Source organism: Heteronotia binoei, chromosome 6, assembly GCF_032191835.1.
Source record: "Heteronotia binoei isolate CCM8104 ecotype False Entrance Well chromosome 6, APGP_CSIRO_Hbin_v1, whole genome shotgun sequence".
Lineage (NCBI taxonomy): Eukaryota > Metazoa > Chordata > Lepidosauria > Squamata > Gekkonidae > Heteronotia > Heteronotia binoei.
This window is the reverse complement of record NC_083228.1, coordinates 15,072,808-15,099,149: the sequence shown is the minus strand read 5'-3', so window position 1 is coordinate 15,099,149 and position 26,342 is coordinate 15,072,808. Positions and strand designations below refer to the sequence as shown.

The window sequence follows — 26,342 nt, the reverse complement described above, 5'->3', positions numbered from 1 at the left end:
GGAGGGGAAAAAGCATACATAACAGGTCTCCAGACTGCTAATTTTAGGGCAATATCTTGCTTCATCTACTCTCTCTCACAGCTAGAAATGCAGTTAGGAGAGCCAGTTTGGTGTAGTGGTTAAGTGTGTGGACTCTTATCTGGGAGAACCGGGTTTGATTCCCCACTCCTCCACTTGCATCTGCTGGCATGGCCTTGGGTCAGCCATAGCTCTGGCAGAGGTTGTCCTTGAAAGGGCAGCTGCTGTGAGAGCCCTCTCCAGCCCCACCCACCTCACTGGGTGTCTGTTGTGGGGGAGGAAGGGAAAGGAGATTGTGAGCCGCTCTGAGACTCTTCGGAGTGGAGGGCGGGATATAAATCCAATATCATCATCTTCTTCTATTTCTGGGTGCAATCACACGAGAGATTGGGTCCAACCCTAGCCGCCCTCCCCTTCAGATTAAACAGGCGTGATCACTTGCACGCATCTTCCTCTCCACGTCCTGCAATAGGACAGGCTGGGACCAGATTACAAAGCCACTGGGAACTTCCGAGTAGCAAATCTCTGAAGCACATGCATGGCATTTTCATATTAAGCCACACCCCAGATGTCACCATTGTTCCACACAGAGCTTGTTTGTAGAGAAAGGCCAGCAGGGACTCATTGGCGTTCCTGCTTAAAAAAGCCCTGCTCGGCCTGATCTACCTCGTAGGGTGGTTGTGAGGATAAACTAGAGGAGGAAAATGGACATTTTGAACATATGAAGCTGCCTTCTACTGAACCAGACCTTCAGTCCATCAAAGGCAGTATTGTGTACTCAGACTGGCAGCGGCTCTCCAGGGGCTCAAGCTGAGGTTTTTCATGCCTATTTGCCTGAACCCTTTTTAGTTGGAGATGCTGGGGATTGAACCTGGGACCTTCTGCTTACCAAGCAGATGCTCTAGCACTGAGCCACCGTTCCTCCCCAAATTAATATTGTCTACTCAGACTAGCAGTGGCTCTCCAGGGGCTCAGACAGGGGTCTTTCACATCCCCTACTGCCTGGTCCTTCTAACTGGAGATGCTGGGGAATGAACCTGAGACCTTCTGCATGCCAAGTAGAAGCTCTCCCACGGAGCCACATGCTATCCTAAACTCCTCGGACAAAGGGTGGTCTAAAAATGTGACAATAAAAAGAAGGCAGTCCTGCCGGAAGCAGGATCCAGCATTTGCACAGCTGGATTCTCATGAAGCCCGCACAACATTCGCGCCACTGGACAGCAGGATGCTCCACTAACTATCCCAACCTCACACATCTGACTATATGCAGCGAGTTTGTTTCTAAATAGCTGCATCAAGGAAAAGACATTCGGAGCGTGTACAGTCCCTGTAAAACAGGATTATAGCTCTCCTCCTCCCATCCTTCACAATGCAACAGTCAGCATTTTGAAACAAGATGCGGTAAAGTAATACTAACCCACGGGTGTGTCTTCGGAAATGCTGAAAAGCGCCATGTTCCCATTGGTGCTGCTGGCTCCATTGTCAAAAAAATAGGGCGCGTAGTTGGCCGGAACTAGAAATCAAAAAAGAGGACTCAGGGACTGTTGCATTCCTTCGATCACAACCTGAAGGAATTTGCCTATCCTGCCTCTCTGTATAAAGCACAGGCCAATGCTTTTGGGAATAATCCAGGTACGTGACAGATCCAATTACGCCCATGGACCTCGATTATCTTTGAGAAAGTTTACGGGAATCTTAAAGGGACCCTGGAATGCGCATGACAAACTGCTACGAATTTTCAAATATGTGCATCTTTGTGTGTGCATACACGCATTCAAGAAATTAAACAGACTCTTGCAACCCACTCTGAAATATTGTTTCCTGTATTGATTTATTTGATTATGTCCTGACATACTCAAATAAAGGATGTTGGCTGTTTATCTCATTACTTATGCTGAACCCATCTTCCACCAGATTTTAATGTATTCTTTTTTTTCTAATGGCAAACGAGAATGCTGTTTATATGCGCGTTACACGTTTAAATTAAACCTCTGAGAAACGTATGCCCTCTTTTCAACCCAGAGAGCTAACATTACAATGGACATTTCTTGCACATGAAGCTGCCTTCTACTGAATCAGACCCTCGGTCCATCAAAGTCAGTATTGTCTACTCAGATTGGTCACAGGGTATCTAATGACACAGACACCGATCTGCTATTCTGATATAGATTGCCTTGTTTTTGCTGTTTTAGCCCAGTCAACCCAAACTAGCAATCACCAGACCCCCCCAACTTTTAATCTGCTAAAAACATTTCCATGATTTTGCATACTGGTTCATTGCCCTCTTTCTCTATCTTAAGGACCGCTTGCCATTCCATCCTATTGTCTGACGAAGCGTGCTTCGAGCACACAACAGCTTACATTCTGAATATAACTTCGTTGGTCTTAAAAGTGCTATTGAACTCCTACTTTGTTCTGCTGCTTCAGACCAACACGGCTGCTCACCTAGATCTCTCTGAAATATCCTGTTAACTTTTGCAAATAATCATGCCGCTATCCGTGCTGCCCTCAACATCGCTATCCTTGATTTCGACTGACTTAGAAGGTACAGTTTCTCTTCACGATTGCACCATAACAAAGCTGTTTGACACGGTGGGACTTGCTTTTCGGATTGCACTGTGGGGAAGGGAATTAAGAAAAAGCACTGTTTTCCTGGCTCTGAGATACCCATCTCTCTAATACAGCCTTCCCAAACGTCCCCTAAACTAGAGGAACGCCTTCAACTGCCTAGGAATGCCTCAATTAATTTGGACTGTGTCCCAAGCATTTCAATTTCTCCCGGGGGAACCTACCAAGAAACGGGCGTAAGGAAATAAATTACTTACTTGCTGCAAAGAGAACAGCAAAGTTCAAAGAAAATAAAACAAATAAAAATCAAATTAGTTCCCATTCAAACCACAGACGAGGCATCAAAAAAACAGTCTAAAGCTGCCAGCGTGCGACCGGCAGCAGAGGGGAAAAGCAAGCAGCAGAGAATATTTTACAGGGTTATCCAAAAAGAACGGCAAAGCCACAGTAGCCAGGATTACTATAATAAAACCAAGGCTGTTCTACTTTTCCGTTTCATGAGAGAGTTGTTGGTACTTACCTAAGCAAATGTTCACCAAACTGAGGAATAAAGATGGGGGGAGACACCAGGCATGCTTCATTCCACTGAAGAAGTGCCCAGTTCCTTCTTCTTAGGTTTGGGGGGAAATAATTATATACATACATAGATCTTTGGGCCAGGAAGCCCGAGCTGAGATGTCCTTCAGCGCTGCTCAGTGAGGAGTGTCAGGAAGAACAGATGTTAAGATGTTAAGTGGATGACACGTCTTAATTTCTGAGGAACTGAAAGGCGCTCCTTCCTTCCAGCTAATTAGACCAATGTCTTGGCGAGGAGCTCTGGGACTCATTTCTGAGCCGGGGCTGGAAGGAACCCTACCAGACTCTCTGTTGGGACCGCTTGTTTGTGCTTTTCTTGACGTCGCCTTCGCAAAGCGTTCTCCACATCCAGAGAAGGGAAGGTAAAACAGAAGACTCGAAATAGTGTTTTCTTTTTTCCCATTTCAATTCCCCCCCTTTCCTTCCCCAGAAGTAAAGGGGAGGGAAAGAAAGGGTGACTGGTGACCAAAGGCTTTCAATATAAACAGCCCTTGTTTTAAACCATTTGGAAATCAAGGTATGTGATACAGAATGATCAGTTTTGCCATTTTTTCTGGAGAAACCTTTTCCATTCAAGTTTATTTTTGCAGCACTTCTTATGGAAAACGGCGCATTTGACAACTTGCATTAAAATCGTTGGAAGAAAAACAAAGGGGGGGGGGGTTATTTCTTATTTTGATGTTGGTGTTTTAAGTGGTTTTTTCCCCTCCCTTTTAAAGTATCATTTCTGAAAATCTTGAGGTAAAGTGGGATGGAAGCACATGCCGCCAGAATTTAGAGCAGTCAACCCCCCCCCCCCTCTGTAAATGATTAAAATAAATCTGAACCTGTGCATTTAGAATAAAATTCACAGAGTTCAGGGGACTGGCTAGCTTAAGTGAGGCTCTAACCATCCAAAGTGGTTTTAGCTCATTTTTTTCTGAGATAACACAAAACATGAATTTTTTTAAAAAAAATGTTATGTGAGGAACTCAAGGTACAGTGTGCTTTGTTACTTCTTTATTCAGCTTGTTACGTAAATAATGTTTCTACTCAGGAGCAAGAAAAGCTTTCTTTTGTGCTTTCTTCCCCTCCCGCATCTTTTGAATTGGATCCAAACCAGAATGACAAGTAGATGTAGGACTTTTTTTTAGTAGCAAGAACACCTTCGCATATTAGGCCACACCCCCCTGAAGTAGCCAGTCCTCCAACAGCTTACAGCAGGCCCTGTGGTAAGAGTCCTGTAAGCTCCAGGAGGACTGGCTACATCAGGGGTGTGTGGCCTAATATGCAAAGGAGTTCCTGCTACAAAAAAAAAAAGCCCTGAGTAGATGGATAAGATACAGGGACCAGAAACTACATTATAAGAACTATCACAGTTAGGGTTGCCAATCCCCAGGTGGGGGCAGGGGAGTTTGGAGGCCCTCCCCTGCTTCAGGGTCATCAGAAAGTGGGGGGAGGGGAAGGAAATGTCTGCTGGGTACTCATGATTCCCTATGGAGACTTATTCCCATAGAAAATAATAGAGAATTTATCCATGGGTATCTGGGGCTCTGGGGCCCCTGTTTTTTGAGGTAGAGGCACCAAATTTTCCGTATAGTATCCAGTGGCTCTCCCCAAAATACTCCCTAAGTTTCAAAAAGATTGGACTAGGGGGTCCAATTCTATGAGCCCCCAAAGAAGATGCCCCTATCCTTCATTATTTCCTATGGAAGGAAGGCATTTAAAAGATGTGCAGTCCCTTGAAATGTGAGGGCCAGAACTCCCTCGGAAGTTCAATGATGCTCGTCACACCCTTGCTCCTGGCTCCACTCCAATGTCTCCTGGCTCCACCCCCAAAGTCCCCAGATATTTCTTGAATTGGACTTGGCAACCCTAATCACAGTTCACACTTCCAGCACTGAGTTTGCTAGGCAGTGTGGAAGCTTTGTACTGTCACGGAGAATAAATTTATATCCACCCCCTGCAAAGTCCATGACTGAGGCTTCATTTGGTCATATGCCCCTGCGGCCTTTGACCGTGGGGCTGCTAAGTCTCCCGCTGCCTCTGGTGGGGGACTGTTTTTGCATGCCATAGAGTTTTCTCTCCCAAATTGCTAAAGTGTTCGGGAAAACCATAGAGTTTCCCCAGAAGCTCCTAGAGTGGCTGGCATGCAGCATTGCCGGTGCTATGGCATCACTGCAAGTTGGCAGGTTGATGCCAATGTGGGCTGGCAGGTGGGGAACCTTCTGGGCAGGGGAACCGCCGCCCAGCCTGGGAACTTGGCAGCCCGATTTGACTAGTATTTCTACTAGTAAGTGGCCTTCTCCAGATTTACCAGCGTCCTTTGGCCTGTCATGTCTTGCTCTGCTTTCTTTGCAAAGTTTCTTTTTGGTGGAGGAATGGATAGGCCCCTCTGTCAATGACCGATAGCTAAATGGATCCTCGGGGCCTGCTGTTGCTTTTGGACAGCCCAGCTTTCTAATGATCATCAAGTAGCGCATTCCAATGTAAACCTCAGTGACTTGATTTTGCTAAGGAGGCCTGCGTGCCAGCATGGACTTTCTGCATTCATGCACGGTGTAGGTGTGCGAAGCTTTAATCTTTGCATCGTTTTGATCTTAAACAACTTCATTTGTTTTTAATCTAATTCATTATTAGTCCTGTTCATTTTGCTGACTTCTGGTTTCTTTTCTGCAGGACTTTTTTTTTTTTGAGCACAACACACAGGAATGCAGTTCCTGCTGGCTTACCATCAGGGGTGTGTAGCCTACTCTTCCAATGAGGGTTTTCCTACAAAAAAAGCCCTGTGCGAAACAATGGTGACATCAGGGGGTGTGGCCTACTATGCTAATGAGTTCCTGCTGGGCTTTTCCTACAAAAAAGCCCTGTGTGGAACAATGGTGACATCAGGGGGTGTGGCCTACTATGCCAATGAGTTCCTGCTGGGCTATTCCTACAAAAAAGCCCTGTGCGGAACAATGGTGACATCAGGGGGTGTGGCCTACTATGCCAATGAGTTCCTGCTGGGCTATTCCTACAAAAAAGCCCTGCGCGGAACAATAGTGACATCAGGGGGTGTGGCCTACTATGCTAATGAGTTCCTGCTGGGCTTTTCCTACAAAAAAGCCCTGTGCGAAACAATGGTGACATCAGGGGGGGTGGCCTACTATGCCAATGAGTTCGTGATGGGCTTTTCCTACAAAAAAAGCCCTGCGCGAAACAATGGTGACATCAGGGGGTGTGGCCTACTATGCTAATGAGTTCCTGATGGGCTTTTCCTACAAAACCCCCGCGCGAAACAAAACAATGGTGACATCAGGGGGTGTGGCCTAAAATGCAAATGAGTTCCTGCTGGGTTTTTTTCCTACAAAAAAGAGCCTTGTGTGGAATCATATTGCTTGTATTGAATTCTAATACGGGGATTTTGGGCCGGCGGGTCGGGGGTCGGGAGTAGAGCAGCATTCAGACTTGATCCCTGGCACCTGATGCAATACACGAAGTCCAAGAGAACACATCAGAGCCATCAGCTGCAGAAGTAATTCTAATTCTCCTCTCCCCGTCCACTCCCCACAACCCTCACACAGTTATTTTGAAGAAGACAAACATTTTGTGTTAATACAGGAAGGAATATTCAGACTGAGTCAACTTTACAAGGCTAAGGCTTAACAGGAGGGGATCAGGCCCCGTGTCTCACATACAACCACCTCCCACAGTACGATTCTTCATGAAAATTGTTCAAGCTATTTTCCGTCTCCTCTTGCACCTGTGGCAAGAGGCGATAAAGGATGGGAAGCACGACAAATGTCACCTTCCTACGTGGATGTGAACTCTGTTTCACAATACGTAGCTTGTGAGCAGTGCTGTGGATTTAAATAGGACTGACTGAGAATTATAGGCAAGGAGTGATGCAAAGTTAAAGTCATAAGAGTCAAACAGTAGCATCAAAGGACGCCTCATTTAGGCAATGCATTCTGGGAGGAAAAACCAACCTTACTACCTAGGATTGCCAGGTCCAATTAAATAAATATCTAGGGACTTTGAGGGTGGAGCCAGGAGACACTGGGGGTGGAGCCAAGAGCAAGGATATGACAAGCATAAGTGAACTCCAACGGGAGTTCTGGCCATCACATTTAAAGGGACCACACATCTTTTAAATTCCTTCTCTCCACTGGAAATAATGAAGAATGGGGCAGCTTATTTGGGGGCTCATGGGGGCATTTTGGAGTTGGGCAGGGATGTTGCATGGGTTTACGGGCAAAGCCTATGGTTAAATTGGGCTTAAACAATAGAGTTTGCCCAAAACCAGAGCACTCCTCCCCCCAATATGGCTTCAACATTACATCACTACTAGGTGATGTCATCTAATTGGGGACATCATGCAGTGGCACCCCTGTTGAGGGGAGGGTTTTTTGCAGAATACCCCTCCCCAGACTCCAACCCCCAAATTTCCAGGTATTTCCCCATTTCTTATTAGAAGAAACACAGTCTTGTCTCTGAGGGAAGGGGAAGTAGGTCGATTAAAAACAAAGTATCAGACATTTGGGGTTGCCAAGTTTCCTTGTCCAAATCATTCCAATTATATCTATATATTTTAAAAAGGGGGAGTTAAATATGGAGGATAAAAAGCAATGAAGCGGAAATCTGTTAGGTCACTGTGAGACACACAAAAGGGGGAGGGAAGCCATACCACAAGAGAAATCTCATCCCGGTGAGTTCTCAGTTTAACTGTGATCAGCAAAACGCTTCCATTAAAAAGAATACCTTCTCCTGAGCCGACCAGCAGTAATGGTCAAATAAATATTTACCACAGAATTCAAGTAGGCCCTGTCCAAGCCTGATAAACAGAAAGCACCCATAGTCAATCTCACACAAACAAAATCAGTTTCTACTGAGACCTTGGAACGTTCTTTATCTGATCATAACCTGGAAATGGGAGGTACTTCCTCCGCTTACGGAGTGCAAAACGCTATATCGTTAGGAGTGGATTTTAAACTACCTCGGCTGGAGTCAAAACCACTTGTAAACAGCCTTCCTTTTCATCCAAGAATATTTTCCTACTTTCCTGAAGAGACGAGCAAAGAAGTCTTTCAGGACAGCACCTTAATGTGTAGCTGGAAGCAAAGCTACCTCCAAAGACAGTAGCCCCATGTCAAGGTATCCCCTTGTGACATTTTGTCTGGCTGAGTGAAGGATGTTCAAATACCAGCCAAAATGGCTCACATCTAGTTATGCCAACCTTCAAGTGGGTAAAGACAGCACAACAGAAGTTATAGTGACCGAAAAACTACGAATGTATTGTAAGCCGAATTGCTCTCAAGAGAGGTTAGGGGAATTCGTTTGGTGGGCAATTAAGTCTCAGCGAGATCCAGCACCTGTGCATACAGGAGATGTCTCCCAAGAATGTACCCAAATAACGAGGAGACGTTGGCTAAAATAAATGGTTTTATTGCAAAAATAAGGCAAGCATACAAGGAGATAAAATCATTCAGCACACGTACAGATCTAAGAAAACAGCATGAAATAGATAGGGGTAACACATGGGTAGACGAACAGGGCAATACGATTACCTATCGTAGTCTTCAAGCAAGGCTCTGAAGAAGAAGAAGAAGAAGAAGAAGAAGAAGAAGAAGAAGAAGAAGAAGAAGAAGAAGAAGAAGAAGAAGATGATATTTGATTTATATCCCGCCCTCCACTCCAAAGAGTCTCAGAGCGGCTCACAATCTCCTTTACCTTATCCCCCCCCCCACAACAGACACCTTGTGAGGTGGGTGGGGCTGGAGAGGGCTCTCACAGCAGCTGCCCTTTCAAGGACAACCTCTGCCAGAGCTATGGTTGACCCAAGGCCATTCCAGCAGGTGCAAGTGGAGGAGTGGGGAATCAAACCCGGTTCTTCCAGATAAGAGTCCGCACACTTAACCACTACACCAAACTGGCTCTCCACCAGGCGATGAAAAAGAGATGGGGGAGGTGAGAGTCGTCCGGCGAATCTCCCTGTAAGGACCCTAAACTGATCAGTTTTTTTGGGGGGGTATCTAAGCAGCAAGGTAGGGGTACTGTCAGATTCACCCCTGAGGATCATTGGGTTAGGCCTTTTAAGGCCTACCTTGAGCCCTCAGGGGGAGGTGGTCAGATGACCAGTGACACTAGGTCAGGTGGGTATGACACTGGGACAAGTCGTACATGACCTCAGGAAAGGGGGAGGCTCCATGATGACGTTTGGAAAGTAACATGGGATGAAGGGATTAACTATACTACACAAAGTTATCTAGAGTGACAATAGAGGGTCAAAATATTATCTAAGGTGACACCCAATTTACACAATGATGTTGGACTCCAGGTTGGTCTTGGTCTTTGCCTTCTTCCTCTTCAGGCTGGCACCGTCTATTGTGGGATATTCGGTTTACAATAGGATGCCTGACAGGATCTACGCCTAAGATAAGTGTGATTGCATTATGGAAATGTCTGAGGCGAACGATGGCTATGTGGGGCTCCCGCTTCTCCCTTATGGTGTCTGAGGATGCATGAAGGTGATCGCTGGTGACGTTAGCCTTGGTAATGGCTTCCATAGAGGAAGAGCTGAAGACCACAGGGCTGGACAGCTCATGACAGTGGCGGAATCTCTTCCACTGCAAAAAGCCGGGGACTTGCGCATATTAGCAGGCTGGGAGTCTCGCTGATCAGGCTAGGATCCATCAGAGAAGAGGCTGCTGTGAAGACTTTGACCCATGGAATCCACATAGGCTTGTCAGGAAACTGCTAGACAGGGCCCATGTTCCGGGCCAGGTGTGTGTGAGTTGGAAGTCCAGGCATCCTGGCAACCAAGCCAGTGATCATGGTGTCCTAATATATATATATATAATATATATAATAGGGGGTTCCAGCTCACAGTGCTGAAACAAAATCATACAAATATGTTCAATAGAAGACTAAATAGCAATAACAATTCCCCCAAAGTTTCACAGTTCCATCAAAGGAATCCCAATGAACATGAGTCCAACTTGATTATTCTTGCTTCGAATCCTCTTCTAGCGTCGGGTGCCCCAACCACAGTTCTCAACCGAAGGCAAAAGCTCAGGGAAAAAAAAATATATATATCAAAGTGTTTCTGATGCATCGATACATTGGAAAAACTGAAAATCCCACAAGATCCTTTTTCAGCGCGTCCAAGGACTGCACATAGAATTCCCAATGGACAAATGGGACAGAAAGTCTCCAGTGAGATTTCAAAAGTCTCCAGTAAGATCCGAAGCAGGAATAATCAAGTCGCCCTCCTGTTCATTGGGACTCCTTTGATGGAATTGTGAAACTTTTGGGGGATTGTTATTGCTATTTAGTCTTCTATTGAACATATTTGTATGATTTTGTTTAAATACATTTGTAGCTATTGGCCGTGCTGTCTTTATCCTGCAAGTGACCTCTCTCCCTTTACCAACCTTCAAGTGGGGTAGGGTTGCCAATCTCCAGGTGGGGGCAGGGGATCCCCTGGTTTGGAAGCCCTCCCCCTGCTTCAGGGTCGTCAGAAAGCGGGGGGAAGGAAATGTCTGCTGGGAACTCTATTATTCCCTAGGGAGATTTATTCCCATAGAAAATAATGGATCCATAGGTATCTGGGGATCTGGGGGGGGGCTGTTTTTTGAGGTAGAGGCACCAAATTTTCAGTATAGCATCTAGTGCCTCTCCCCAAAATAACCCCCAAGTTTCAAAAAGATTGGACCAGGGGGTCCAATTCTATGAGCCCCAAAAGAATGTGCCCCTATCCTTCATTATTTCCTATGGAAGGAAGGCATTGAAAAGGTGTGCTGTCCCTTTAAATGTGATGGCCAGAACTCCCTTTGGAGCAATTATGCTTGTCACAGCCTTGATCTTGGCTCCACCCCAAAGTCTCCTGGCTCCACCCCCAAAGTCCCCAGATATTTCTTAAATTGGACTTGGCAACCCTAAAGTGGGGCCTGGAAGACGTCTCCCAGAATGTCAACTGATCTCCACACCACAGAGATCTCTTCCCCCTTAAGGTTGGCAGCAGGGCTGTAGCTACAGAAGGGCCCATGGGGGGCCCTGCCCTCTGACTTCCAGTCGCATGCTCCTGATCTTTCCTCCTTCCCCCCCTGCCACTGCCATGGGAGTGAAAACTGAGAGGCTGGGGGCAGACCCCTCCCCACTATGATTTAAATTGCATGGCAGGGGGACCTAGGAGCAGCTGGTGTGCTTCCTGGCCTCCTTAATGTGGGATGGGCAGCAACGACTCCTGCGTACCCCTTCCATGCAATTTAAATCACAGGGGAAGGAGGGGGGTGGTCTCCGGCACTCAGCTTTCACCCCCTGTGGCCCCTCAAGTGGTGGGGGGGAGCGTCCCCTGATTTTGCAGCAGGCTGGCAGGGGGAAACCTGTCCCAAACCAGGGGTGGAATTCTAGTTGGAGCTCCTTTGCATATCAGGCCACCCCCCCCCCTGATGTAGCCAGTCCTCCAAGAGCTTACAAAAAAGAGCCTTGTAAGCTCTTGGAGGATTGGCTGCATCAGGAGGGTGTGGCCTAATATGCAAAGGAAGAAGAAGATAGAAGATGTTGGATTTATATCCCGCCCTCCACTCCGAAGAGTCTCAGAGCGGCTCACAATCTCCTTTACCTTCCCGCCCCCCCCCACAACAGACACCCTGTGAGGTGGGTGGGGCTGGAGAGGGCTCTCACAGCAGCTGCCCTTTCAAGGCCAGAGTCTCAGAGCGGCTCACAATCTTCTTTCCCTTCCTCCCCCACAACAGACACCCTGTGAGGTTGGTCGGGCTGGAGAGGGCTCTCACAGCAGCTGCCCTTTCAAGGCCAGAGTCTCAGAGCGGCTCACAATCTCCTTTCCCTTCCTCCCCCACAATAAGCACCCTGCGAGGTGGGTAGAGCTGGAGAGGGCTCTCCCAGCAGCTGCCCTTTCAAGGACAACCTCTGCCAGAGCTATGGCTGACCCAAGGCCATGCTAGCAGGTGCAAATGGAGGAGTGGGGAATCCAACCCCGTTCTCCCAGATAAGAGTCCGCACAATTAACCACTACACCGAACTGGCTCTCCAGGAGCTCCTGCTAGAATTCCACCCCTGCTCCCAACAGTAGGGTTGCCAAATCCATTTCCAGAAATATCTGGGGACATTGGGGATGGAGCTAGGAGCAAGGTTATGACAAGCGTAATTGAACGCCAAAGGGAGTTCTGGGACTGCACACCCTTTACATGCCTTCCCTCCATTGGAAATAATGAAGACTAGGGTCACCTGCTTTTGGGCGTCATAAAATTGGACCCTCTGGTCCAATCATTTTGAAACTTAGAAGGTCCTTTGGGGAGAGGCACTGGATGCTAAGTTGCAAAAATGGTGCTTTTACCTCAAAAAACAGCCCTGTAGAGCCCCAGATACCTGCAGATCAATTCACCATTATACTCTATAGGAATCGCTCTCCATAAGAAATAATGGAGTGTGCAGCAGCCATTCCCTCCCCCCAGTTTCTGATGACCGGGGAGGGCCTCCAAACCAGGGGATCCCCTGCCCCCACCTGGGGATTTGGCAACCAAAGTGAGACACACGGATATAGGTGCGGGGAAAACAGGTAGAATTGCCGTGTAATAATGTCCAAATGTCAGGGGGTATGGCCTAATATGCAAATGAGATCCTGCTGGGCTTTTCCTACAAACAAAGCCCTGATAAATCCAATCTTCTCTTCTTCTCTTTCTGCCTGCCTTACAGTTTCTCTCAGGATCCTCATCTATCATTCTCCAAATGGTCATGAGATGATTCAGTGCCTAGTAACTCCCCTGGCTCATAAGCGGTGACCTCAGAGGCTCAGGGCTACATGACCGGGGTCTTCGTGCTCCGGAGAAAAACAAAATGACAGTGGCGGGGACTTTGCCGATGGATGATGGACGTCCACTGTGGTAGACCTGCCCGAAGGGGTGAGAGCAAGCCTCATCAGACGCATCCTATCAGCCGTTACAAGATCTTATTTCAGATGCTCTCCAGGGAGAGAGAAGAGAAAATGGATTCCTATACAGGAAACATGGGCCAAAAATCAACTGATAGGTAAAGTATCCAGTCAGCTGGATAATACTTGGACATGTGTGTGACTCAGTGGTAGAGCATCTGCTTTGCATGCAGAAGGTCCTAGGTTCAAGGCTTGGCATTGCCAGTTAAGACCTCTGTCTGAGATCCTGGAGACCCACAACGAGTCTGAGAAGATCATACTGATCTTGTCGGTCGAATGGATTCGGATTCAAATTATTTATGATTACGGTACGTAACCAATCAAAACAACTTCAAGAAGCCAATCTGTTCAAATCCGACGTACAAAGTACTCAAAGGCATGGTTGTTACGGCAGAGCAAAAATATTCGAAAAAGGGAGCGCTGCAAATTTTTAAAAGATGCAAAAAGGATCAAAACGGTCCACTTCGAAGTCCCTCCTTTACGAAATCGTCACGAATTCTCCTGGCAGCCGCCAGAAATCTGGCACAATCATACGTAAGTTGGGGAATAGAGTCTGCCAACAATATATTTCTAGTTTTGGAGTCCAAAAGGCCCCGGCATCTCTTTAGCAAAGGATGAATATACTTGGCACGTATGTTTTTGTATAGTCCACGCTCAAGCAGGACATGGTCCATCGTTTCCACTTTATCTGTACAGCAAAGGCAAAGATGGTCCAATGGTCGGATTCAGTATAAGGCAGCTTCATGTGTTCAGCTGTTTTGCAGGCAGTCGAGTTGCCACTGACCCCCAAAGATCACAGTGAGGAGGGGTTCCAGGCAGCTACCTGCAGCGCTGCAGTAGAGACACAGGCCATAGAACGTGGTTTTCCCTTTGGTGAATGCAACAGCATCCAGAAACGTCATTTAAAATGGTCACAGGGTGATTTTGTACCTTTCCCCATCCTTAATGAAGAAGAAGAAGACAACATTGGATTTATAAACCGCCTTAAGGGTTGGTTTGCACATATGTGGTGGGAGTGTGAAGAGGTTAAACCCTTCTGGGGGGAAATTACTGAATTTATTAGAAAAGTCTGCAATGTACCATTAACCATTGGCTTTACTATGATGTTGTTAGGCACAACAGGAAGTCCGGCACTAAGTAGACCCACTCAAAACCTTGTCAAGGCAATGATACTAGGGGGGAAGGCGGTCATCGCTTTGGGGTGGAAAGATAAAAGTAAATGGTCAATAGAAATCTGGCACAACTATTTGTTTGATTACATACAGTCTGACATCGTGGCAACAATCAACAAGGATTCCATGTGGGAAGATAAAGCCAAGGAAATCGAGACCAGATGGAACCCTTATTTAGAATGGATCTCTGGAGAAACAAGGAAGGACATTCAGTGGAAGATCAAGACTTTGTGCCCTTGGCTGTGGGGAAAAGACTAAGAGAAGATGGGGAGGGTTGGGGGCGGGGAAGGGTTATTTGTAATTCCAACAGTCATGTGTTGTAATGGTCAATTTTACAAGAGTCAATAAAACATAAATATATATATATTCCACCTTCCACCCTGAATCTCAGAGCAGCTCACAAGCTCCTTTATCTTCCTCCCCCACAACAGACACCCTGTCAGGTGGGTGGGGCTGAGAGAGCTCTAACGGAAGCTGCCCTTTCAAGGACAACTCCTGCAAGAGTTATGGCTAACCCAAGGCCATTCCATCAGGTGCAAGTGGAGGAGTGGGGGATCAAACCCAGTTCTCCCACATAAGAGTCTGCTCACTTAACCACTACACCAAACTGACTCTCATGAATGAAACCCAGTGTCCCAACATTGATATTACTCCCCTATGTGTTCCAGAACCTCAAGAATCAGCTTCCTTCAGATCACAAAGGACTACTGGGGGATGAGAACATGGTAAACATCTCCCACCATCAGCATGTTCTGCTGATGGTTCGATGGATCCAACTCTACATCCTGAAATCCAGAAGGTATCATTACCACTTGATTCTGTTCTGTTGATCTTTTAAATTGCTACCAGGACAGAACAGATCAGGTCTTGGACCCTGTTAGGAACTTCAAAAGAAGACCCTTTGTTGGAAAGGCTCTTTGCAGCTGCATAAAGATTGGCCACCTTTGCTGAGCCAGCCAGTCAGTTAATATCCATTTGAATGAAGCCCATTGTTTGAGAGGCTCCTTGCAGCTACCCTCAGAGTGGCTGCCCTTGCTGAGCCAGCCAGTTAGGTAATATCCATTTGAATGAAGCCCATGCAAATGATGATTCCAAGTGCCTACTGGGTTGTTTATTGCTGGAGGTGTGTTTTGGGTGCAGTTACTGTGTATATAGTTGTGGTTAGCCACATGTGTTTTCAGTTGGGTTTTCGCTAATAAAAGAGCTATGCTGGAAACACTATAGCGTCCAACCCACTACTTTTTGGAGCAGTGCCGGCTCTAGAGTGAATAACGCCCTAGGCAGGCGTCCCCCTGCCCTCCCTGGCATGCTCCGCTTGCCCCCTCCCACCGCCACAACTAAAACTGAGCCCAATCGGCTTTTCGCAGCCGGCGCCTGCGTGTTTTGTGAAGAGGAGGATGGAGGAGGTATCTCCCCCCTCCTTTCCAGAACGGGAAGTGAGGGGGGAGCGAAGTTTCCTCCATCCTTCTCTTCACAAAACACGCAGGCGCTGGCTATGAGAAGCCAGTAGGGCTCAGTTTTAGTCACTGCGAGCTTCGGGGGGAGCGGGGCGAGCGGAGCATGGTGGTGGCAGGGGGCGGCAGCACGGGGGAGGGAGGTAAACTAGATAGTTGTCTTGGGCACCGCGGGGGGGGGGGCTAATCCAGTGACCCCACCTCCCGGCACCCTAGGTAACAGCCTAGTTTGCCTAGTGGGCAAGTCAGCCCTGTTTCAGAGCCAAACTAACATTTCCATGGGTACAAGGACTTCTGTTAGCGGAGTGTGATTTTACTACCTGTTACAGCCACAAATGCCTCCCCAATCCTATCCACAGCAAATGAAACCCTGGATTCGAAGACAGACAGACAGACTCCAAGCCCCCTTTGCTTCAGTCAGTGGTTTCAAAATGGCTCAGTGCTCACATGATTGTTCGGCTTTTCCTGGCATAGGCTGACCCGGTTTCTCCATTTACCCTGCGAGACAGATGGCATGATGCGCGTGAGAGGATTATCACGCAGCAAATCCGTATTGTTAGCCTTTCTCCTCCCAGAAGATGAGTCAAATGAAAACTGTGAACTCAGATCTCTCCCGCCTGAAGATACTGATGGGAAATGTTTCCTCAGAAGCTGGGAGAATCAAACTGCGATTCAGGTTTTCACTTTATTCACAGAGACACCGCTCTGAGCTTTTCGATTGGAGGTGGCTGCCATGATGAATTCCAGACTGTATAATCCATTTGTGGCCAGCCTAAATGGTTCTATACTTCCTATAAGCCTGGTTTTTTTTAATTTTAAAAAGCCTAGGAAATGATACAAGAGAGCCAATTTGGTGTAGTGATTGAGTGTGCAGACTCTTCTCTGGAAGAACCGGGTTTGATTCCTCACGCCTTCACTTACAGCTGCTGGAATGGCCTTGGGTCAGCCATAGCTCTCACAGGAGTTGTCCTTGAAAGGGCAGCTTCTCTGAGGGCTCTCTCAGCCCTACCCACCTCACAGGGTGTCTGTTGTTGGAGGGGGGAAGGTAAAGGAGATTGTAAGCCGCTCTGAGACTCTGAGATTCAGAGTACAGGGTGGGGTATAAATCCAATTCTTCTTCTCCTTCCTCTTCTTCTTCTCCTTCTCCTCCTCCTCTGAGCTCAGTTGTGCTCCCCCCCTTAAGATGTTTATAACTCATGATGGGCACAAAATGCATTTTTGTGGGTTCGGTTTGTGGTTCGTAAGCGACATAACATGTTTTGACTGGAGAAATAATACCATGTAGATAGGTGGATGTAGTTATTTAGTTGTGAGAGAACAGCACCCTGCACATACCCTCAGAGAGCCAATTTGGTGTAGTGGTTTAGTGGGTGGACTCTAATCTGGGAGAACCAGGTTTGATTCCCCGCTCCTCCACTTGTACCTGCTGATGTGATCTTGGGTCAGTCACAGTTCTTGAAAGAGCTGCTTTCTCAAGAACGGTTCCTGTCAGGGCTCTCTCAGCCCCACCTACCTCACAGGATGTCTGTTGTGGAGAGAGGAAGGGAAAGGAGATGGTAAACCGCTCCGAGAGTCCCACTGAAAGGCAAGGTATAAATCTAATTTCTTCTTCATCTATCCCCAACCCCAATTTCCCACCCCCAAGGAACTGATGAACAGGATTAAAAATGGTACAATATCACTCTAGGAATGGGAAAGATTCAGGGGTCATTTTGTAGAAAAATAGGTGGCAGAGCTCATTAGCATAACTCATTAGTATATGTCACACACACCCCAGTCAAAAGCAACCCGATGCAAGAAAGAAGAGTGCAGGGCAAATGAGGCCTGCTTGGGCTCGCTAGAGATGCAGTCAGCCCAAGCAGGCCTCACTCATCTGGGGCTCTCCTTGGCCAAACCCCCCAGACAAAAGGCCAGCAAGCCACCTACCACCCAAAATCACATAAGAAGTGGAGAAAGGGTGGTGCGGGCTTCTTCAGGGGTTAATGAGGGTTGCTGGAGGCGTGCCAAAGCCCCTGGTGGCTGGCTGGCTGCCCGCTCTTCTAATGCGGGGATTGTTATGCAGATGCAACCACCTTTCAATGGACAAGGTAGGTAGGTTGGGGGGGAGGGAGGGCCATCAGAAAGGTTCAGGAGCTGCATTCCTGTAAGCTCCTGCTGAATCCAAGGCCTGCCTTTTAATATTAACATAAAGTGTACAATTTGTAAATGAAGCTGTGTTAGCCAATCCCCAGGTGGGGGCAGGGGATCCCCCGGTTTGGAGGCCCTCCCTCCGCTTCAGGGTTATCAGAAAGTGGCGGGGGGGGGGGAATGTCTGCTCGGCACATTCCCTATGAAGACTGATTCCCATAGGGTATAATGGAGAATTGATCCATGGGTATCTGGGACTCTGGGCAGGGCTGTTTTTTGAGGTAGGGACACCAAATTTTCAGCATAGCATTTGGTGCTTCTCCTCACAACACTGCCCCCCCCTCCAAAGTTTCAAAAGGATTGGACCGGGAATCCAATTCTATGAGCCCCAAAAGAAGGTGCCCCTATCCTTCCAGGATTTCCAATGCTGGGAAAGCATTTAAGAGCTGTGCAGTCCCATTAAATGTGACGGCCAGTGCTCCCTTTAGAGTTAAACCATGCTTGTCACACTCTTGCTTCTGGCACCACCACGAAGTCTCCTGGCTCCACCCCCCAAATGCCCAAATATTTCTTGACTTGGGCTTGGCAATCCTGATCTGTGTTATATGAAAAAGGCTACCGTCATGCAAGGGGAAAGAAGAGCTGGTGCATCTGAATCCCGCAACCATTAAGTAGCTGGAATGACTGCCCCCTGGTGGTTAATTTTTTATTTCGTTTTCACTTATGGAATATTAAATGATGCCTGAATAAACCTGACTCACAATTCAAAGGAGGGGAGCTAAGCAAAGAGAGAAGTGCTTCCGTTTCACTAATTTCAACAGGATGTACAACTCTGACTCAGCTTAACTTGAAGGAGAGCTGGGACCATGTAATAGTAAACACAGGGCTCACTTTCTAGCTGGAGCTCCTTTGCATATTAGGCCATGCCCCTCTGATGTAACCCTCCAAGATCTTACCTTGTAAGAACAGCCCTGTAAGCTCTTGGAGGCTTGGCTACATCAGGGGGGCTTGGCCTAATTTGCAAAGGAGCTCCTGCTAGAAAGTGAGCCCTGGTTAAAGGTCAAGGTAGTCCCCTGTGCAAGCACCAGTCGTTTCCGACTCTGGGGTGACATCGCATCATGACGTTTCCTCGGCAGACGTTTTTACGGGGTGGTTTGCCATTGCCTTCCCCCAGTCATCTACTTCCACCCCCCCCCCCAGCAAGCTGGGTACTCATTTTACCGACCTTGGAAGGATGGAAGGCTGAGTCAACCCTGAGCCGGTTACCTGAACCCAGCTTCCATCGGGATCGAGCTCAGGTCATGAGCAGAGAGAGCTTGGATTCCAGTACTGCAGCTTTACCACTCTGCGCCACGGGGCTTCTTCATGTACTAGTTAGGGTGCCAGATTTATGAAAGGGATCCCTGTTTGCGATGCCTGTTTCCCACTTGGTGGTTTTGGGCTGGTCACTCTTGTTCAGACCTATCATCACAGAGGTGTGGAGGGAATTCAACGGAGTAGCCCCATCTGTGCCCCACCTAGTGCTCCTTAAGGAAGAATGAATCATAGATATATAATCTCAGTCTACTACTTTTTAGCATTTCGCAATTAAGAGTGATCAGGACTTTCTTTCTCTGTTTGGTCTTTGCATCTGTCTAAACATCTCCATTATGTTAAATGGTAACCGTATAAACCATGCTGGTTATTCCTGAATTGGATAAATATATTCATTAGGAAAAGGAAAGGTCCCCTGTGCAAGCACCAGTCGTTTCCAACTCTGGGGTGATACTGCTTTCATGTTTTCATGGCAGACTTTTTTTACGGGGTGGTTTGCCGCTGCCTTCCCCAGTCTTTTGCACTCCCCCCCCCAGCAAGCTGGGGACTCATTTTACTGACCTCGGAAGGATGGAAGGCTGAGTCAATCTTGGGCCTACCTGAATCCAGCTTCCGCCGGAATTGAACTTAGGCCGTGAGCAGAGAGTTCAGACCACAGTACTGCTGCTTTACCACTCTGTGCCACGGGGCATTCATTAGGTTGCATGCTAATTTACCATTCGACCTATGCCTTTATGTATGGACTGGTAAATTTCATTTGATTGTAACAGAGGACGTGTGCATGCACACAAAAGCTCATACAGGGAATACGACTTGGTTGGTCTTCAAGATGCCACTGGACTCAAACTTTGTTCTGCTTTTTCAGAGCAACATGGCTACCCATCTGAACCATATTTCCTTCCCAGTAAATGTTAAGGGCTGCCAACTGTGCCCCACACACACAGACACATGCGTCAGAAGGTGGAGAACTATACAGAAGAGAGCCAGTTTGGTGTAGTGGTTAAGTGTGCGGACTCTTATCTGGGAGAACCGGCTTTGATTCCCCACTCCTCCCCTTGCACCTGCTGTAATGGCCTTGGGTCAGCCATCGCTCTGGCAGAGGTTGTCCTTGAAAGGGCAGCTGCTGTGAGAGCCCTCTCCAGCCCCACCCACCTCACAGGGTGTCTGTTGTGGGGGAGGAAGGGAAAGGAGATTGTGAGCCGCCCTGAGACTCTTTGGAGTGGAGGGCGGGATATAAATCCAATATCTTCATCTACCTCACAGGGTGTCTGTTGGGGGGGGGGGGGAAGGTAAAGGAGATTGTGAGCCGCTCTGAGACTCTTCGGAGTGGAGGGCGGAATATAAATCCAATATCTTCATCTACCTCACAGGGTGTCTGTTGTGGGGGAGGAAGGTAAAGGAGATTGTGAGCCGCTCTGAGACTCTTTGGAGTGGAGGGCGGGATATAAATCCAATATCATCTTCTTCTTCTTCTACATTTTGGGGTGGAGTAGAAAAAGCCTAAAGGAAAGCATAATGTTAAACACTCCTGAGCTAAATAAGAAAAAGAGCTGAACTGATACTCAGCTGGGGCTCTCACTGAGACAGGTACCTTCTGGACTCTGAGGTCTAATTGGCCTTTCTAATCCTAGGACTGGTTACCAGCGAGAACATCTATTAGTGCTCAGCTCAGGAAAATACTTGCTAGAGGGCATCTCGTTGATGTGTTTTTAGGCTCATAGCCTTAGATATGCCTAAGCTCCTCTTGATGGAACTCAACAGCGAGTAGAAAATCAAACCGTATGGCATCTTCTGCACTCGAAGGACGTGAGAGCACACAACCGCACCACCACAAATGGTGATCTGGAATCCTTCACGAGGCTTTCTCTGTTGAGGCGGGCTCCAACATGGAATGTTATCTTGATGTGGTAGAGCTCTGAGTGGTCCTGCTGAAGGCAACTCCATACTCTTAAGACACCTAAGGTGGTAAGTTATATCTGTTGTAATTTGTCCAGTATGAACAGGCTACACAACTACGATATTCCTGAAGCCCTTCGGTTGGTCTCTACATCAATGACTGTGTTCAATTCAAACACAATGCTGGCTAATCTGGTGCCATTTCCTCTTCTACCCATATGTTGTACACTGGATAGCAGAGCTCCCATCTTGGGACATATTTATCTGCCACGCCTAGATTATAAGCAGAGCCTTGCTGGATCAAACAGGCTTTTGTTTAAACAGGCTTTTGCTGTTTGATTGAAAAAGGGCTGCCACCGGACATCTTATAGAATGCTGGCGATCATAGTCGAGAATTCAACACCGCTTATACTGTACTGAAGCAGCACCACAGAATGGTTTTAAAACTGAAATAAGTAAATTATGGTTTTATATGTTTTATTGGATTGATTGTATTATACGATGTTGTGAGCCGCCCTGAGTCCGCTTGCGGAGAGGGTGGGATATAAATTGAAAGTAGTAATAATAATAATAATCAGACCAAAGGGACATCTAAATCCAGCATTCTGACCAGATGGCCAACAGCGGAAGTCTAATGTCAACTGACAACCAGAAATGGAGAATTTGGAGGAAGAAAAAATAGGCATACAACTATGAGTGAACAGCTTTTAGTAAGTCAAGATTATGTGAGGGAGAAAAGGGAGGACTTCAAAACGGGCATTTCTTCTAACACATATCTTCAAAAATATTTATTCTAAAACATATCTAGAGCTTCAGATTTAAGGGAGTGGTCCAGGGACGAATCTGGGTAAGTTTTCCTTCTTGATACAATGCCTACAAATGGTCCTCTCGGGCTGTCCAATGATTTCTGTAAGGCAGAACATAAGGACAAAAGACCGTGTTCAACTCTGAGAATTTGAAAGGCACTAATCGTTACCTGCTGCTACATTTAAAAGATGCATCTTAGAGGAAAACATCCTTTCCCATACAGTGGCCAGCTAAGGATCCCAGCTTTCAGGTATGACCTGGGGATGCCCTGGAATTACAGCTGCAGACTACAGAGACCAGTTCCCCTGGAGAAAATGGATGCTTTGGAGAGTGGACTCTGTGTAGCATTGTACCCCACTAAGGTTCCTGTCCTTCCCAGGCTCCATCCCCAAATCTCCAGGAATTTCCCAACCTAGATCTGGCAACCCTACCACCCCATCCCCTGCTGATGGCCAGGGAGGGCCTGGCAACCATGTGGCCAACACAGAGGATGTATAAGCCAAGGCTTCCTTGTCCTGTTGGTGCTTCCTAGCACCATTACCCAGAGGTTTAATGTGGAAGTCCCCTTTAATCATCGTAGCTAATAGCAATTGATGTCCCTCTTGCCCACGAATCTTTAAACTTTGCATGTGTGGATTGTGGATGAATACTGCACAGATCTGAGGTGTCATAAGAACACAAGAGAAGCCATGTTGGATCAGGCCAATGGCCCATCCAGTCCAACACTCTGTGTCACATAAGAACATAAGAGAAGCCATGTTGGCTCAGGCCAATGGCCCATCCAGTCCAACACTCTGTGTCACATAAGAACATAAGAGACGCCCTGTTGGATCAGGCCAGTGGCCCATCCAGTCCAACACTCTGTGTCACACATAAGAACATAAGAGAAGCCATGTTGGATCAGGCCAATGGCCCCTCCAGTCCAACATTCTGTGTCACATAAGAACATAAGAGAAGCCATGTTGGATCAGGCCAATGGCCCCTCCAGTCCAACACTCTGTGTCACATAAGAATATAAGAGAAGCCATGTTGGATCAGGCCAATGGCCCCTCCAGTCCAACACTCTGTGTCACATAAGAACAGAAGAGAAGCCATGTTGGCTCAGGCCAATGGTCCATCCAGTCCAACACTCTGTGTCACACAGTGGCCAAATATATATATACACACTGTGGCTAAGAGCCAGTGATGGACCTCTGCTCCATATTTTTATCCAATCCCCTCTTGAAGCTGACTATGCTTGTAGCCACCACTACCTCCTGCGGCAGTGAATTCCACATGTTAATCACCCTTTGGGTGAAGAAGGACTTCCTTTTTTCTCTCACCACAAAATACGCAATTAGGAAGAGTCCTAAGTTTTCAAATTTTGTTTCCCAGAGCAGAAAGTGGACAGGATTTGCATTAAGAAATGGTGGGCTCTAAGGAACAGCCATTTTCAGGCAAAGTCCACCCATTTATCAATGCCAAAAGAAGAGGCAGCCATACTTTTTTGCATCACCCTAGAACTTGGCCTCTTCATCTTGCGGCAGCAAGGTCTTCGAACTTTGTGACCTAAGGAGTTATAAACACAACGGGATCAATCAAGCAGAAGGATTTTTTTAAAAAGCAATTCAAGTAAAAAAGATGCCCCAAGTTGAACAAAACATGCCCAATGAATCAAGAGGCAGAATGCATGAACTACTATGAACAGAAAGTTAATTCCGCCCCCCCCCCCCCAAATGTGGTTCTCTAAGGATAATGTTAGCCGGATCTTAGCATCATAGACCTCCAGGGCCATCTAGTCCAACCCCCTGCACAATGCAGGAAACTCACAAACACCTCCCCCTAAATTCACAGGATCTGCATCGCAGTCAGATGGCCCTCTAGCCTCTGTTGAAAAACCTCCAAGGAAGGAGAGCCTACCACCTCCCGAGGAAGCCTGTTCCACTGAGGAACCGCTCTAACCATCAGGAAGTTCTTCCTAATGTTGAGCCGGAAGCTCTTCTGATTTAATTTCAACCCGTTGGTTCTGGTCCTACCTTCCGGGGCCACAGAAGACAATTCCACCCCATCCTCTCGATGACAGCCCTTCAAGCACTTGAAGATGGTGATCCTATCACCTCTCAGCTGCTTCTTGCTTGGAAGCTAAGCAGGGCTACAAACAGGATATCTGTGCTCGGATGAGAGACCTCCAGGGAAGTCCAGGGGAATTATGCAGCGGCAGACAACGGGAAACCTCCTCTGTTTGCCTCTTGCCTTGGAAACCTCGGGAGGGGTCACCAGGGCTCTTTTTGAGCAGGAACACACAGGAATGCCGTTCCGGCTGGCTAGGTGTCAGGGGGTGCGGCCTAATATGCAAATGAGCATTTGTAGGCTTGTTCAACTACAAAGCCCGATGCAAAACAATGCTGATGTCAGGGGTGTGAGAGCCAGTTTGGTGTAGTGGTTAAGTGTGCGGACTCTTATCTGGGAGAACCAGGTTTGATTCCCCACTCCTCCACTTGCACCTGCTGGAATGGCCTTGGGTTAGCCATAGCTCTGGCAGAGGATGTCCTTGAAAGGGCAGCTGCTGTGAGAGCCCTCTCCAGCCCCACCCACCTCACAGGGTGTCTGTTGTGGGGGAGGAAGGTAAAGGAGATTGTGAGCCGCTCTGAGACTCTTCGGAGTGGAGGGCGGGATATAAATCCAATATCTTCTTCTTCTTCTAATATGCAAATGAGTTCCTGCTAGGCTAGACCCCCCCTGGGGGGTCACTATAAGCCTGCTACGACTTGGCAGCACTGTCTACCACCGAGGATAATCAATGGTTGCAAACATGGATTCTGGTGGGGTAGCCTCATTGGTCTGAGCCACTTCGGTGTAGTGGTTAAGTGTGCGGACTCTTAAGTGGGAGAACTGGGTTTGATTCCCCAAAAATCCTGACTCTTTCTCACAAGGCTCTAGCTCATTCTTTGTAAGGACGGAGAATGAGCGAGAGCCTTGTGAGGAAGAGACGGGATTTTTGGGTTCCACTTAAAAGCCATCAGTCTTGAAAAAGGCAATGAAACGTTTGACACCGGCTAACATGGACTGGCTTCATGTGGATGAACTTATTCTTTATCCTGCACCTCACTGGAAAAAACAGCGGACTGAACAAGCAAGACTGTGAAGTGGGATGACTGGTTCCTTTAAGTTTCTGTGTTCAGTCTGGATGATAAGAATTCATCACACACTGTTCTCTTATGCTTTTGGTTTGGGAGTCTACAGTAGACTCTTAACCTTCTAAAAGTGCCTGCATGCACTTTAAAAGCGCCTGCGATTTTTCTGCAGACTGTTTTGAATTCATTTTGGTGCAGACTGTCTGAGAACTGAGAATAGAGGTCACGTCTAAGCGCCTGCGTGCAGTTTTTCGTTTCATATTGCAGTCTGTTTAAGGTAGAAGCTTTGGATTATTAAAGTGCCTATTGTGCACGTTTATATTGCTCATCTTAGATTATTTAGGCGCAGAGTCTACTCAGAAGCAGAGGCCAAAAGGGGTTTCCCTGTTACATATACGTTTTGATAGTATAGTTTCATCCTGATGTTTTTTCATTTATCGTCTAGCTCCTGAGATCTGACAAGATTGAGCTAGCCTGGGCCAAGCCCTATTACTATTTGCTTTACTATCCATTCATTTGATGACACGAACAGGAAACGCAACCCAAACCCTAATGAAGTTTTGAGGGCCAGCGAACTCAGTCCTATCAAATGCTTTGTGACCTGCAAACTCATGTGCCATCTCTGTCGTTTAGCCGCTGCCAAGCAGGAATGGTTTTGTTTCCAATCAAAGAAAGTATCGGCTCATTTCTAGGGCCTAAGGGCATGCTGGAAGAATATGATCAATTGCATCAATTTTCTGTAATCTACAGACCCACAATCTTATCAGAGAACGGTAACTACCTTCCAGTCACAACCGCTGAAGGAAAGACATTCAGACGGGCCAACATGAAAGCCTTTTATGTCTTGGTACGGGCAAAGTCCGAAAATAGTCCAGGAACATCTACGGTGCACTCCGATAGCAAGAGATGAAAACCTGGGCCGTCCAGATCAGGAGACTGTCTGGCAACTTGAGTTTAAAATGATAAATCAGGGCTTGGAGCGTGTGCCAAAAATAGTTGTGTGTTACCAGGTGTGGCCAAACTGCGACTCGGGAGTCACATGTGGCTCTTTCACACAGATCGTATGACTCTTGAAGCCCCCATCACCCCATCAGCCAACTTGGAGAAGCCATTTCTTCCTCACAACAGACAGCTTGTGAGGTGGGTGGGGCTGAGAGAGCTTTCCCCAGAAGCTGCCTTTTCAAGGACAACCTCTGCCAGAGCTACGGCTGACCCAAGGCCATTCCAGCAGGTGCAAGTGGAGGAGTGGGGAATCAAACCCGGTTCTCCCAGATAAGCCAAGCCAGCTGGTAGCTTGGAGAATGCATTTAAAGTTCAAGTTGCTTTCTTTCCACCTCTCTCTCTCTCTCTCTCCCTCCCCCACCTACCTACCTACCTACCTTAC

General features: G+C 47.3%; 1 protein-coding gene across 1 annotated transcript in view; it reads right to left on the bottom strand.

Moving 5' to 3' along the window:
* CDHR1 (cadherin related family member 1) overlaps positions 1-3,219 on the bottom strand; it is a 106,468-nt gene extending 103,249 nt beyond the window's left edge. The window contains exons 1-2 of the mRNA XM_060240791.1: positions 3,107-3,219; positions 1,436-1,531 (exon numbers count right to left, since the gene is read on the bottom strand). Of these exons, the coding sequence (XP_060096774.1) occupies positions 1,436-1,531; positions 3,107-3,167 (157 nt within the window). The 5' untranslated portion in view covers positions 3,168-3,219. The remainder of the gene's footprint in view (positions 1-1,435; positions 1,532-3,106) is intronic.
* Positions 3,220-26,342: the final 23,123 nt, after the last annotated feature.